The sequence below is a fragment of the Microplitis mediator genome, chromosome 7 (assembly GCF_029852145.1).
Source record: "Microplitis mediator isolate UGA2020A chromosome 7, iyMicMedi2.1, whole genome shotgun sequence".
Lineage (NCBI taxonomy): Eukaryota > Metazoa > Arthropoda > Insecta > Hymenoptera > Braconidae > Microplitis > Microplitis mediator.
In genome coordinates this window covers 5,509,173-5,525,201 of record NC_079975.1, presented here as the reverse complement: position 1 = coordinate 5,525,201, position 16,029 = coordinate 5,509,173, and the positions used below count along the sequence as shown (strand labels likewise).

The following is a 16,029-nucleotide window of genomic DNA, read 5'->3' as shown; positions in this document are numbered from 1 at the left end:
TAATAATTAGTATAATTTAATAATTTATTGAATTAACGGATGGATCTATATATAACTCGAGGAGTGTAGGAGCTAGTCCAGTTAGCTTCCTTCAAAGGCTTCTAGAATTGAGGCTTTTCAAAGATATGAGGGTGGTATTGATTAAGTGGTTGATTAGTAGCAGTATCAGTGATGGCATAGTCGTACATTGTAGCCGCGGTTGAATTCGTGTACCCAAAGACAATATAGACTGTTAACATGCGTTGATGTGATTTTAAGGTAAATGTGGGTATATTTACCCATAGATACATATGTATGTATGTATATATGCATGTACATATCCATATACTGCCAGTAATTTGATAGAATTTCGGTTAGGTGACCACATAACCTGTAATACAATCAACTATTTTAGATTCACTATTTCACAAAGCAGGACTTTATTAGGGAAAATCAGTGACGGTAACGTTTATTAGTGTCGTGTTTTGGGTGTGGAGAGTATTTATGGGATGTAATGAATGTTTTGCAACTTCGTAACCAAGAGAATATCCAACACGAAGTATGCTGGGTTAGGGTTTGAATAATTTTCAAGAGCTCGGTAAATTAAAGTGCCCATGTTTACATCCTTGAAGTTAATTGGCTAATCAACAGGCTCTGATTGGGATGTTTCATGCTGGTCAACGATATGCTTCAGTACACCGGAGGATCATCTATACGCTGTTAGTAGGGAAACACTTATTTCTCTACAGTGTTCAATGCACACTTTGGAATAGAGACTTGAGCACCACTTGCGAGAGCGTCCTCAACTAAACAAAGGCGGTCAACAACTTTCTTCCACAAACTCCTCACTACATACTTCTCTTTTGTCCACTTGTCGGGATTATTCTACTTGAGCATTTACCAACATTGCTGACTTGTTACAATCAATCTATTGTATGCAAGATCACTGCCAAGTGCTCAATTCTTTTTCTTTTGCAATTACTGTTTAATGTCAGCTTAATTAATTATTCGTACATAAGAATTAACCCGATTCAGAGTTTTATTATTTTCTTTCATTGCAACATTTCATTTTTATCCTCTTGTTTTTATTTCGTACTTTATTACTTCTCTTTCATTGCTGTTACTAATATATATATATATATATATATGGATTCGAGTACCAGTCAAACCCATGTGATAAATCTTTACAAAAAAGTTTTTCTTCTTTTTCGTCTTTAGTGAATCTAATTTGAAGTCTTCGGTTTCATTTTTTTTTTATTTTCTTTTGCATTCTTTATTCTAAATTAGATTGTAAATATAACAATTTTCCTTATAAAAATATATGTATACATAACTTTGATAAGAAAGTTTTGGTTGAAACCTAAATAAGTTTATATTGAAGAAATTAAACCTGAATGTTTTAAGAGGAGAAATAAAGAAAGCAGTTTAAAATAAAGATGAAGCTCATACTTTTAAAATAATATAAAAATCCTTGAAAGAAGTTGGTTTATATCTACCTCAATTTTAACTGTTCCTTGGACAGAAGAGTTTCCTGGGAGCTATTGTCACAGTGTAACAGCTTGAAACTCTTGCTCTTGCTTCTGGTTCAACTTCAGCATCAGCTCCAGCTCTTGCTCTTGCTTTTGCCAGCATGTGGAGTCTATGGGGAATGAGTTAGTAAGTGTGAGAGAAGGAGACATAGAGTGAAAACAGAAACAGCATATGTGAGTGGAGTGTTGAAGAGAGAACAATGAACAGAGAATAGTGAAATTTAGTTAGACTAGTCGTCGTTGACATATGCCTGCACGTGAGTGCACTTTGGTTATTAATTTTACGTTTGTCCAACGTGATAAACTTATCAATTCATCAATGTCTTTTTATATTTATTCACTAATTACTCAATTAACCTAATTTTCAAATAAATAATATATTTAATACTTTTATATTCATTAGTATGTATAATTTATTATTACTCTACAATTAATCAACTTAAATGTTTTTAAATCCACTTAAATTCCGAGACAAATTACAATTAAATAAATATAAATTTTAAAGTTAATAAAACATGTAAATGACACAAGTTTAATTTTTAAAAGAATTTTACTCGATAATTCAGTGAGCCAATTATTCTTGTCACGATGAATTGCACAGGCGCATCCTAGTACTTGATCAACATTGATGTATACCCCTTAGAAGCAACCCTTGGCCCAGTTTCTATACATGAACAATAAAAAAAATCTAATAAAACAAAATTAAAAAAAAATAAAAATACAAAAAAAAAGTACATAAATAGTCAAGAAAAAAAATTTATTATCGAAATAAGAAGAACATAAATTTCCTTGGGATTTTTGGACTTGGCTCCGGTACTCAGAGTAATTGTTGGTATTTATGACAACGATAATGAATAATAATTATATGAATAAAACTGAGCTTTGAAGTTTCTTATTATAAATTTCGAAAGGGCGTGACCAATGTACCAGCTGGTCGAATCTGACATGCGCAGTTATAAACTTTTAGTTGTCCTGGCAACTCTCACTCAGAGGAATCTTGCATTTGAACTTATCTGTGTATCAAACTGGCTTGTAGACAGTTTGTCTATTGATATTCAAATAGATAGCCAGAGGGCAAGATTCAATTTTCACATGATTCTCTGCTGTCAATCTTACTATGCCTACTACGTATATATGGACATTTACATCAAATAGTAAACAATGTCCTATTTGCCTATCAACACACATTCTGTGATCCGCTTTTGTTTAATTTAACTGTCATACACAAGCACGAAAGGTAATAATCTCACATTATCTGTGCATGAAATTTCTTTGCAAATAGAAATTCGAGTTCTTCTTTTATTTTACTTTTACACGGAAAAAAATTGTACTTAAAATTTTGATAGTTTGTCGTATACTTATTTTCAATATTTATTTATTTATTGCGTTAAACAGGAATACAGTCCTCAATGCAATGATAGAGAGAGGTACAAAGTAATGAGTAAAATGTACTAGCTTATACAAATTTTTTTACACAGGAGAGTAACAAAAAACGTATAACGTCGCGGCAAATGACCTGGTGATAGGGGCTAGATTATACTACAGACTCGTGATTGGTGTCTCTAAGGGTTGTGAGATCTTTACAAAAATGAAAAACTTTTTTCAGTAAATTCAGATCTAAGGACTTAAGGCACTGTAGAGAAACCTCGTGGGGTTCTTGAGGGTCTGTCAGTTCAAGAAGGTGCTTGGTTCGTAGGTCAGTGTAGTGCGGGCATCTTGTAAAGACGTGGCTGATTGTTTCATTTTCGTTTAGGTGACAGAATTTACATGGTTTGGACGGCGTTAGCTTCACAAAGGCTGCATTGGTAGTTAGTCTGCAGGCGAAATAATTAGTTAGTCTCAGCTGTATAAGTAGCTTAGATATGTGCGCGGGAAAGGTTTCAAACAGGTTTGACGATAATACGAGGACCTATATACAAAACATGTACAGTTGATATTTGGCTATCACAGAATCCCTTCTAGCTTTCCAAGTAGCTTATGAGGTTGCTAAGTAGGCTCTCTTCATCAACTGAGGCTAGAAGGTCCTTCAGTAACTGAAATATTATCTTCAATAAGTATACCTATTTTATAATTTTAAAACAGAATCATAATATATTAAAAAATTCTAAGCATTTGAAATATATGAAAGAGCGAAATTCATAAATTGGTATATTTAAATAAATGAGTACCACTTATTTTATTGATGTATATTACAAATTAATTGCATAACTTAATTGCGAAGCAATGAGATGTTTTCTACTAACGCTTACTCGGTCCCAGCTGATTCACTCACGTAAAATACATATTTACACTCGCTCGAATATGCTCACTTAGAACAAAATTAGTATCATTTTAAAGATAATTTATTAATAAATTAAACGAACAGGTTTTTAAGTCAATTTTTAAATAATAATGATTGAAAAAAAAAATGTCAAAAAAATAACGGTACTCTTTTCAATATGAAATAGTGAAATTAGTGACTATTCACTATTTGTTAGTGAAAAGTATATCACTAATTCAAATAGTGGTATACTTAGCACTAGCAATAAGTGACTATTCACTGCCAAATAGTGATTTTCACTAATTCGTTTTTAGAGAGTAATGTCCGTCAGTATGTACGGATTTTGGTAAACAGAATAACTTCAAAAATATACAACCGACTGATCTATTTTATTTCTTTTTACACCTGAATTTTTAAATAAAAGAACATGTTTGAAATTCAATATTCAAATACTTTTTGTTTAATTGTATTTCATAAAAACTTAAAACTGGAAATTTATGAAAAGCTGCCATTTTTTAAATTATTTCTTGCATATGAAGCGACACCTATTGATCACTTGCGTACACTCGAACTTGTTTTTAATTATTATTAACGAATATACGGAAATTTTACTTATATATTGTTAATATTATTATTATTAATATATTTTTGAATAAGAAAGTGACTCATGCACGTTTGGTTTTTTCGACTTTTTTTCTAATGTAAAGTTATTTATGAAACAAGAATTTGAAATTTCTAAAATTCTTATTGAAGAAAAATCAGTATATAGGATAATAATTTTTAATTTCACTAAGTATTACTTATTTGATTAATATACTTAATCACAAAGTGGTTAATTTTTACTGTCAAGTTATAAATTTATACCTGAAACCTGAAAGAAATGATATTTATCTAGTTAATAAAAAATTTTAATTTTTACTAACTTATGTGAATTTCTAATAAATTTGTTGCTTAATGAATAATAAAAGTACTCATGAAAATTAATTGTTTGTGTTTCAGGCCTCGTTTTACTCGACTGCACTTAAAACCCTAATCTCTGTGTCAACTGTGATACTGCTTGGCCTCATATTTGCTTACCATGCCTTAGAAGTCCAGGTATGTTTGTTAATATACTCAAATATTTATGAATTATACCATACCCAGCTCTAATTATTATTTATAATTTTTTTTATAATTTCAAAGCAACTTAAATTTATTATTCATTTCTGTTTATTTAACAAATTTATAAAGAATCGAATTAACTTGAAACAAAGCGCGGAAATTAAAAATTTTTGTTGGGTAAAAATAATCTGCCGACTTAGATTTTCAAAAATAAGTATTACAAATAATGATAATAATAAGCGTATAATGAACATTAAATTAAAAATACGTTTTGCTAATTTACTCAATCACGTTTTGTGATTAATTATTTATCATCCAAAAAATAATTTAACTAATGATTATCATATATATGTGTATCAAAGTAAATAGAAAATCTCAAATAACGTACACGGAGAAAAATGTTGGCTCAAAACCTACCAATTTTTATTATGCTGTCCACCAAACTTGAAACAGGAAGTGAAGCATCCAAAAAGTTATTATGTTCTTATAAAAATTACTATGCCGCATCACAATTATTATAATGTATGAAAACAATTATTATAAAAGCTTATCGATAAGTTTATCAAGCGTAGTAAGTCTTGTGATACAGCATAATTTTTCGTATGAGCATAATAATTTTTTGGATGCTCCACTTTCTGTTTCAAGTTTGGTCGGCAGCATAATAAAAATTGATAGATTTCGAGCCATCGTTTTTTTCTGTGTACAATAGAAATATAATTAATGAAGAGTCCGTAGAAAATAATCGTGACAAAACTAATTATGATAAATATCCCCGCACTGTTGAACTTGACAGTTTAATTACCTGCGCTACTGGTCTCAAATTGACCCTTTTTGACAAGCTTGAGACATTTAACCTCAAAGCAGGTAAACAAGAGAAACCACAGTGTGCGCCACGGGATAAAAGACAATTTCAGACTTGATATGTTGGTAGCCGTCGCCTTCGGCTCGAGTAAGCCTTAGCATTGTCTGAAATCGTCTTGTTTATCTTTTGCACACAAATTATTGATGTAATAGAAAAAATTTTGTTTTTGGGTGAAATAAATTGTTGACATCTCTGATAAAAATTCAATCTATTGATAATTGATAACAAAAAATTATTTTAAAAATCAACCGCATTTAATATTCTATTTATGGTTTGAAAACGTGAATCAGTGACGAAATAAAAGCCGCGAGAAATTTAAATTGCAATATAGATATTTTAAAATTTAATAAAACCAATAATAATGTTCAAAAATTCGTACTCTGTTTTGTACGGTATGAAATATTTATTTTAAGCGTATGACAATTCGAATGTCTGTTGGTTGAAAGAATCTATTGAAAATTTACCATCATATATTCATCCGTGTATCAGCATAACTTTTAAAATATTGAAAAGCAACCAAATGAATGATTCAAAGCATTTGAAACACGAATGTCAGTAGGGTAAAGTGTGGAATCGTATGAAAGAGGCGTTGTTACACTTTCAAAGTTAAGTACATCAATGTGATAGCACACGATAAAATGAAAAATAGAGATTGTAGACATTCGTTGCTTTTTATATGCTCAAAGCTATTTTTATTTCTTTTATTTGTATCTCTGTTCTTGTTCCGTATCATGATTCTAACGAAAGAAACTTGATAACTTTGTCGTTTCTTACTTTTTATTTTATTTTTTTTATTTTTCTTTGAATTCTCTTCTTATAACTTTAAGCTAGAACACCCTGCTGTCTTTTGAATAGAATAAATATATCTTTTTTTTTGTTTAACAACTTGCCAACTTTTTTTTTTGAATCAAATATCAAATCATTTATTTACAAGACATTAAATTATCATCGAGTTTCTGATGGTTATATTTTTATGTCGATGTAAATAAATCAACAATAATGTTATCAATATTTTATCGGATAATTCAAAATTTTTTATTATTTTAAAATACATTACGCGATTTTCACGCATGTAAAGTTTTTAAGACACCCTCAAATGCGATCATAGAGTCGCGTTTTTATGACAAGCTCGGAAAATTTTTTATGTATGAAAAATAAATGAAAATAGGGGTAAAACCTCTATCAGTAAAGAGATCAGTGTGAATTAGTAATGGAAAAATGAGGACAGTGTCGACTGATGGATGTGACGTTTACTTAAACTTTTTATGAGTTTTTGAGATATAGAAGGTCACGTCATTGCACGTTAGCTATCTCTAGACCCTACCCTAGTGCTGGTCCTTGTTTTATTGCACCATTCTTTTCTGAGCTTAACGCACGTATCTACTTTGTATGTATACAGCAAATTTTCGAGACTCTTGTCTTCTCTCTATCATGTCTCCCTTCTTCGGTAGATTCCTGTTAATACATTCCATGTCACGCTTCATGTAGCCATGATTATCAGACTTTCCCATTTTTCTACTGACAGATGAAGGTTTTTTTTTTTTTTTTCAATCATAGGGTAGACTGGGGTAAAATGAGAACTTTTGAATAAAAATGGGTTTTCGATATTTAAAAGCCATTATTTTTTCTACTTTTTACTTCTGATGATAGATTTTGTAACCCGCATGTGAAATTTTAGTTGAATTTATAATATTAAAAAAAAGAAATATATTTATGTGTAAATAAAAAATCGGTCCGATAGTAGGTTTAATGATGATTGTTCCAGTAATCATTAAGGTTTTAATTAATATTCAGATGAATCGTCACAAGAATCGTTTAAATGTTACTTTCAAGGGGGGTACTCTCATTAAACCGGCGAAGAAGAAAATGAGTTTTCGGAATTGCTCTCTGTGATTAAGTATTTCCACCCATGTTTTGACGATATCGTCCTAAGATTTATTTTAAAATGTAAATTATTACCTTAAGAGATTGAGTTTCTTGAAAAATCACTTTTTTGAAACATTCTCCATAGCTCAATAAGTAATAAATTTATTCCGATGAATCAAACCACCAAACCGGATATTTTTAATTTCTGTAATATTCGTCAAATTAAAAAAAACTACAGATCATTTTTTTCTTTTCTTTATGAAGAGGACGAGAAAATGAAAAATTTGACTATAATCCTAGTTGATAAAAAATAAAAACTTTGGGTCATCAGAAACAATTTATTGCGATATTGCATTATTCCTAAAAATTAGAATTATTTCACCAGATTTTTTTTTAAATGTCAATAAAAATAAATTACTGAACAAAACCTGATCAAAAATTTCCACTACACTGATAGAAGGATTTCTTAGCATTTAAAAAGGATTTCTTAGTATTTAAGAAATCATTTCTTAAGGCATGATTTCTTAACTATTAAAAAAATCATTTCTTAAATAGTGAGACATATTTGTTAAATACAAAGAAATGATGTTTAAGAAATGGTTTCTTAAATACTAAGAAATCCTTCTATCAGTGTACAAGAAACAACTCATCCGTTTCTAACAATTTAATGAAATACTTTCTTGAAAATAACATTTTACTCATACTTCCGGTTGATATCCCAGATCAAAAGTAAAACTTGGCCAAGTTCTCTTACTTACAGTTTGTTGGAACAAAGTCTTATTTTTAATGGGAAGTCAAATACATCTTATTTTAAAGCCTGCTTTCAACTGTTTGGCTCAGACTCGATTTGCGCCTTAAAACTTGGAGCTCAATCGAGAAACATAGTTCTTATTCGACCAACTGAAAAATAGGAGTGAATAAAATGAGAAAATAAATAACACCCATAGAGATTATATTAAGTTCAAAGAAAGCTGCAGTGAATGGAATAAAAAATTTTTTCTGACATCAATTTTAATTACGACTTGTCACTGTGATCATAAATTTAATTGATCAGTTAAAAATTTATAATTTATCAGTATGAACTTGTTCGAATTTTTTTTATATAATATAAAAAACCAAATAAAGTCATATTTTATTTAATAATAACTATAACTTTTATAAAGTAATTAAATTGCATAATTTCAATAAAACCAATTAAAAACACTTAGTGACAGAAAATTTCACTTAATATAATACTTTAAAAAGATTAGATGTTACTTTAAAAGTTCTTATAAAAGTATGTAGTAATTTATCTCATTAAAAAGCCAGCCGAAAAAAAAAAAACTTTTCAAGACTTTTTATCTTAATCACTTGATCGACCGTAATTACATAAAAGCGTTTATATTAATCATAAAAAGCTTTGAATTCAATTCACTGTAGAAAGTCATTCAGTAAATCGATTCTCCGAATAATGATACCACTGAAAGTTTTTTTAAAAAAAGTGCACTCAGAAAAATTTCGAACTGCAGTAACTAAACCGTTTTAACAAAAACAAATAGCTGACGAATTTGGGCGGTGAATATTTAGTTACTGTGACTATTCACTTTTTTCAAAATGTATGTATTAGATCGAATAAGTGTAATTAAGTTTACTTAAATAAATTTTCAGTTAATAGAAAATAAAAAAAACTGGAATATATAGTGACAGGACTAACTATCCACGTCAAAATTCTCTACTAATTTTAATATCCACATCAAAAATGTCTACGAGACATAAAATTACTGAAAAATTCCTGAAAAAAGGGCCAAATACATAAACAATATTCGTTTTGTCGTGGATGTTATCTCATGGGTATTGTTGATGTGAATATTTAGATTCATAGATAATTTTGACGTAGATTTAATCATGTAACCGAATACATACTATGAGATGTATTAATGTTCAATTTTTCCGAATAACTTGAAATGTTTAAAAGTTTTTTCAACGTTCTAGCTAATTGATAACTCTAGAATATTTGAAATATTTAAGAGAAACTTACAACTTAACTAAAATATTACAGAAAATTTTGAAACTGTCTGAAACACTGGAAAATTCTTTGGACGATTAAGACAGTCTAGAAAATTATAAAATGACATTATCATAAATTCCAGACAGTCTGGAAATTTGAAAACTTTCTGGAATTTCCTAAAGATTCTAGAACACTTTGAAGCAAAAAAAAAATTAATAATAACTATAGGGTGGATCAAAAAACGTTATCAACATTATGTCAGCGAGTTAATTAATTGAATCATCTGTAAAAGCAGAATTTGGTATATAAGCAAAGAAAATATTAAAAAGATAAAACAATTTGTCATTTTCCGAGCTGTCTCTTTTGCCTTAATCTCCCCTATATCTCATATCATATTAATTTTTATCAATGATAACAGTTATTGATTTATTTTCATCAGATTTATTCAGTTGGAGTCATTTTTTTCTCTATAAATAAACAAAATTTCAGTGGATTTCCATTTCATACTACATATATTTAAATAACCATTGAAATTTTTGTTTCTACAATCAGTAAATTCATGTGGTCGCAAATTAAAAATTATTAACAAATAGCTGAAATTTCATTTATATTATTTAAATACAAAGCTATGTAATGTCATAAAGAATCCTACGAAATTTCAATTATCTCTTTTATTTATTCCAACAAAAAAATTTTATTTAAAAATTCTCTATTTTTTTCCACGTTCGAAAATTTTAATTAACTTTGTGGTTACACAGTCAATACACGACTTTTTATTTTTATAATTTTTTTTTTTTTCATTTATCTTCCACTCATGTAATTTGATTTTTTGTAACTCCGTATGCAATTAATCGTCTCAGTTTTCGCGGAATGAAATTCATCTGAGGAAGATATTACATAACAGAACGAAAAATAAATTCATGTATGTCTAGACTACAAGTTTATTCTTTTCTTTTTTTTGCCATCCACCAAAATCGTAAAAAAAATTTTTTTTTCATTATGAAACCCATCAATTTCAATGGAATTTATTGGTTTCGGTGAAAATTAATGAGCGCTTGCGCGTCAAAGTTTGACGATCTCGTGTTATATGTATATGTATATATATATCATATATATGCCACGAGTGAAGTAGTAAAAGTCGAGGAGTCAGTTAGTCAGAAGTAAGTTAAAGAGGGTTGGGTGTGTCCTATGTTGCCGCGTTCTCTTCAGTATAATCTTGATGGCTTAAATTTTCCCCTTGACCTTCTGACTCTATTCCTCTTTCTCATTTCATAATATGTATTTATACCCTTGTATAAACTTCTACCTCACGCACAAATAAAATCCAGATAAATTTTTTTTTTTTTCTATTTTTACTTAAAACTCAATTCTGAATAAATAAAAACAAAAAGATCAAGATATTTATTTACAATTGTACTATAAATTTTATCTATAAACATTTTTTATAAGCCTATAAAAAAATCTTAACTTTAAAGTATATAAATTTGAAAAATTTATTTCCCCAACGGTTTACTATTTTACAAGGATCCAAATAAATGAATCTATGTATAACCCAAAATGGCCAGTTTTTATAATGATCAAAAAAAAGAAACGCTAAGTCATATATATAGACGGTCACAGTGAATCGTAAAATCAGTTTAACGTCGTAAAATTTATGAGGTCAGCTGCACTATCTGTTGTTTGAGTGCTTACGATCATCCCCTTCTATTACTTCTATCATCCCTTAGCTTTCAAAAGCATCTCAGGGTATATTGTCCAAAAAGCTGACGCGGATCAGTCCAAGACACTACTGCCGCTTCCATGTCGTCACCACAAAAAATAAATTGAAGAGAAGGAAATCCTACTCGAGAAAGCTATTACATTATTATTTCTTTTATTTTGTCCACATTTTTTTCCCTTTAGATTTCATTCTCCATTAAACTCAATATTGATGACTCATGATTGAAGTAAATAAATAAACAAATTATTTTGTTGTAATTATTCTCCATTATTGGTGACTATACTATTCCACAGCTTCGCACATTAACAAAATTTAAAATAATAATCATAACATCCATCAGTGAATTCATTAAATTTTTTTCAGTCTGACGGCAGATTAATGAATTCGCCGTAAGATGGACAGTAGAGTGTGGAAAAAGTCTATTTAAAGTTTAAAATATGAATTTTAAACTTTTAATAAGTAAGAAATGGCATAGTTGAATTATTTTGATCATTATGAGACTCTATAGCAAGTGGATACTGAAGGATGCACTACTATCTGCCTCAGGTTATTACCAGGTTCATACAGTAGAGAGTTTACCATAATAGTGTTTTGGCTTCTCCCATATTTGTAGAGATAATCTAAGGCAGAGTACATCAACATCAGCTTTACTGACGAGTTCATTAGCGTACTCGGGACGAAACTATCGATTCTGATAGTACTTAAAGCACTTTAATAATTTTTCTCGAGTCTGGTGATTAACTCGCCAATCAATTCATTCGAATTTGATGCTCTATGTCAGACTGCATACTGAATTTTGCTTACTGAATACTTATGAATAGGGACAAGATTTTTACCTTATTTTTGAAATGAATAGTTCAAATTTTTAATTTTACGGAGAAAATATTGGTCTTAGGAAAAAAGTTTTCGAACAAAAGTTGTAAGAAATTTAATTTTATTGAAAAAATGTCTCTTATGATTTTCTTATACGATCAATAATTTCATCGTAATTCAAAAATTAAGATTCATAATGAATGATTCAAAATTTTGTTAATTATGAAAATCTTAATTTTCAAATTACGGCTTTCTTATTAGTCCTAAGACAAAATTATAAGAGACATTTTTTTTAGAAAATTAAATTTCCTACAACTTTTGTTTGAAAACTTTTTTCATAAAACCAATATTTTCACCGTAATATCAAAAATTTCACACCACTAATTATTAATTATTTTTAAATTAACGCAAGAATCCTGGCCCTACTTATGAAGTGATAGTGAAAAATTACTCCAATGCATAGAATTTGTAAACTCAACTGCGCAATATTGAATACGCAGTAAAAATTCAATGAAGTCATACAATTTCAGTAAAATTCTACAGTGCAGAGAAAACCTACACGTGCAGATAAATATCTTCATATTTCTTCACATCATTAATCACAAAAGAATCGGTCATTAGGTCTTTAGTGTAAAAAGCTCTTACTATCTCCCTACCAGAACATTTAGATTCAGAGATCTAACACCTTAGACAGACAGTAACCCAAAATAGCTATAAAAAGAGATTGACCAGTCAGGCCTATGTCTGGAAAAGAAACTTGATTCTGACAGCACCAATCTCTCTTCTTATAAAACGAAAAACACACGTACTAAGAAAAAATATAAGAGTAGTTTTAAAACTAAAGAAATACCTCAATTTATTTCAAATCCTTGAGACTAAAGTCCATTCTATATAATTTAAGAGTTTATAAACTCTCTGAATTTTGCAGATAGATTTAAGTTTGGAAAACCGGGAAGGTCAGCACACGCATTTAAAAAATTAATGGTGTTATGATTTATTATCAGCAGTTTCTGAACATCGCGTGACCATAAGACACACTATTGATTTTGATGAAAACGGAATTATTTAATGCGACATAAAAGAATCTGGAAAAAACAAAAATGACGTTGGAAATATTTTAAATATCAAAGTTATCGAATTTCGGAAACCTTGACCGAGTATAAAAAATATATACACTCTGATAACATAACAAAGATCAAAGAATCACAACTAATTGGAATTCCTTCATCACGGGACTTTAATTAATAAACGTGCCAATTGTGATACTTCAATTTATATTTTTATTTTCATTCCTATTCTTTTGTATTTCACTTGATGTCTTTTATTTCCGGATACTTGATATAAATAACTCCTATTTATGTCCAATCTGTCTGGTAATAACCATTTTTTCTGTATATTATCCTTTATACCCACTACACCACCGTACTTTAGTCCACAATAACAAGTTTCTAACCAACTTAGCTTAAGTCCAGAAATCCTGTCTTGATACGGACTTGAATGTTTACACAACGTCGACTTAAAACAAACTCCTCAAAGCAGCTATCAACCGAAAACCTTCAGTATTAATATTCAACCATATATATTTGTTAGCCTTAAGTCAGCAGTTTAATAACAAGCCATCATTATAATTTAAGATTAAGATGCTTTAAATCTGCAATTTAAAGATAGAAAGTTTTTTAATTTGCATCTTTCGCCATCTTATTTGAATTTAATAAACTATTAGTTTGATTCATATTTGAATACCTACCGCAGTTCTACGAAAAAGTGGAAACAAAAACATAAAATGGTTTTGCTAATTACTTTTGAATATTCAATATGAAAAATTTTATTAAAAGTTATATCAATAATTTCTATAAGTTTGTAAAATATTACAAAAACTTGAAATTGGATACTTCTTAACTTTATGAAATTTTCACATTTAGCAATTTATCAGTGACACTTTTGTGTACCTCTATATTATATACACGGTAAGAAATATTAGTCTCTATGACGCAATTTTCAAAAAAAAATGTTGCCATCTTATGGTTTATGTTTTTTTAAAGGTTTCGAAAATACCATTACTTTAAAAGCTTATATAGAAGAAGGGCAGGCAGAATAAAACCGGTTGGGCAAAACGGACCACCCCAAAAATTTGGTGAATTTTTTTTCTTTTTTCGTAATTGTTTTTAACCGGCAATCACAAATTTTATTATCACTTTTGTACAATTTCGAGTGTCCAAAACTATTTGTTCAGGAATTTTTCAATGTATTGTTGGCCACAAAAAATACATTGCGGAAAAAATCCCTTGAGAAGAAACACAATTGTTTCTGCCCGGTGTCAGTTATACACGATAAGAAATATTTTGCAGATATCACTATGCCAGTATGGGCGTGAACAGCATATTGTATGGTATCGAAGATTTTTATAGGTTATAAAATTGTATGCGTAGATGATTCAACCATTGCGGGAATAGTAACATTGGCAATAGTTGTCGCGGACGCCGCAATGTCAGTATGGCCGTCAGGCCCATCCTGCATTGCCGTATCCACAATGCATTTGGCCGATAAACCTAGTCTAACGACATCTATATAGTTTTGGTGGTAATACGATAGTATACATTGATTGACACGCCAGAAATTATGGCGGGAAAAACTAGTAGGATTGTGTCCTCGGCATTGTAGTATGGATCTCAGGGCCATGCTGTTTCGCCGTGCCTGCTATGCATACGTGTGAGCAATACAATAGCTCCAGCACTGTACAGTATAGTAAATAACGCCATACTTCTGGGACTCGTTACAATACTGTCTTGGAATATTTCACATACTATTTTAGTATCTGTCTTGAGACCATAGCATGGTGTTGAACGCCATGCATTTCTTACCGTGTATTGTGATTACCAATACAATTGTACGCTGTTTTTTCAAGTACTTGAACCGTGATTTTCTAATTCAATAGCAATAAACATGTGACAAGGGATGAAACAAAACGATTTCAGTCTAGGGTGAAGTTGGCTGATCACTTAAAGTAAAAAACCGAGTGCCTGATCAGGGAACTAGTACTCTCTTACCTTGCACTCATTTTTATAAAACGTAATCAAAAAGTCATGAGTGTCATTTAAATAAATGAAATTAGTGATCTGAAATTACTGATAAACAAATGACAAGTATCAGAGCTAAAATCAAGAGTGAAGTTAACTTTGAGCGGACAAAACCATTATTTGTTTCTTCCCAAGAGACGAAACAAATTTATCTCTGTCTGCGTACTAAAAACATAACACAATTTGCGCATACGCTAATACTTGGACGCGGCATTGGACGGAAATTAGCTTGTATTGACTGGCTGTACAGACACTGAAACTCGAAGTTTCAACGCTGGGATCATGAAATAGTATCCCTTGCAATACAAGGGATAAGACAAGAAAATTTTAGTCGAAAGCTAGGTTAACTGCCTGAGTGAAAATAGGGGACTGCCATCATACAAAGTCTAAAATCGTGTTTTATCCCTTTACTGAAACTTATTAAAATGTATGGAGCCAATGAAATTGAGACGATTTAAAATGAAAAGCGAATTCTCTACAGATTACATAAAAGAAATACGATTCCGATGGGGCTGAAACGAATTTATCACTAATGCAACGGGCAGAAATAAACCTTTTTTTATTAAGAAATAAAATTTAATCATTTCCAAGCCCATAATTTGCATTGGTTTGAAATAGTCATGTTTCATAAGCAGAAAAAAATGAAAACTTCAAAAATTAATCTCATATACGAGTATTTATTAGAGCAATTCGCTTCGAGCCCGTGATTGTTAAAATTACATTTTTTTTTTGACGGTGCAAGAGTGCAAGTATTACAGCTACAGATAAATATATTTCAGTCAATTCAGCGAAATTACATTTGAATTTGTAAAATTCATTGCTCTGGATTGTATTG

At 29.9% G+C, this 16,029-nt stretch overlaps 1 protein-coding gene across 5 annotated transcripts in view; it reads left to right on the top strand.

Annotated features, from left to right (window-relative positions):
- LOC130670906 (small conductance calcium-activated potassium channel protein) overlaps positions 1 to 16,029 on the top strand; it is a 152,591-nt gene that overhangs the window by 103,110 nt on the left and 33,452 nt on the right. For all 5 annotated transcript variants that reach the window (XM_057474528.1, XM_057474529.1, XM_057474530.1 and 2 more), the window contains one exon: positions 4,768 to 4,863. In XM_057474528.1, the coding sequence (XP_057330511.1) occupies positions 4,768 to 4,863 (96 nt within the window). The remainder of the gene's footprint in view (positions 1 to 4,767; positions 4,864 to 16,029) is intronic.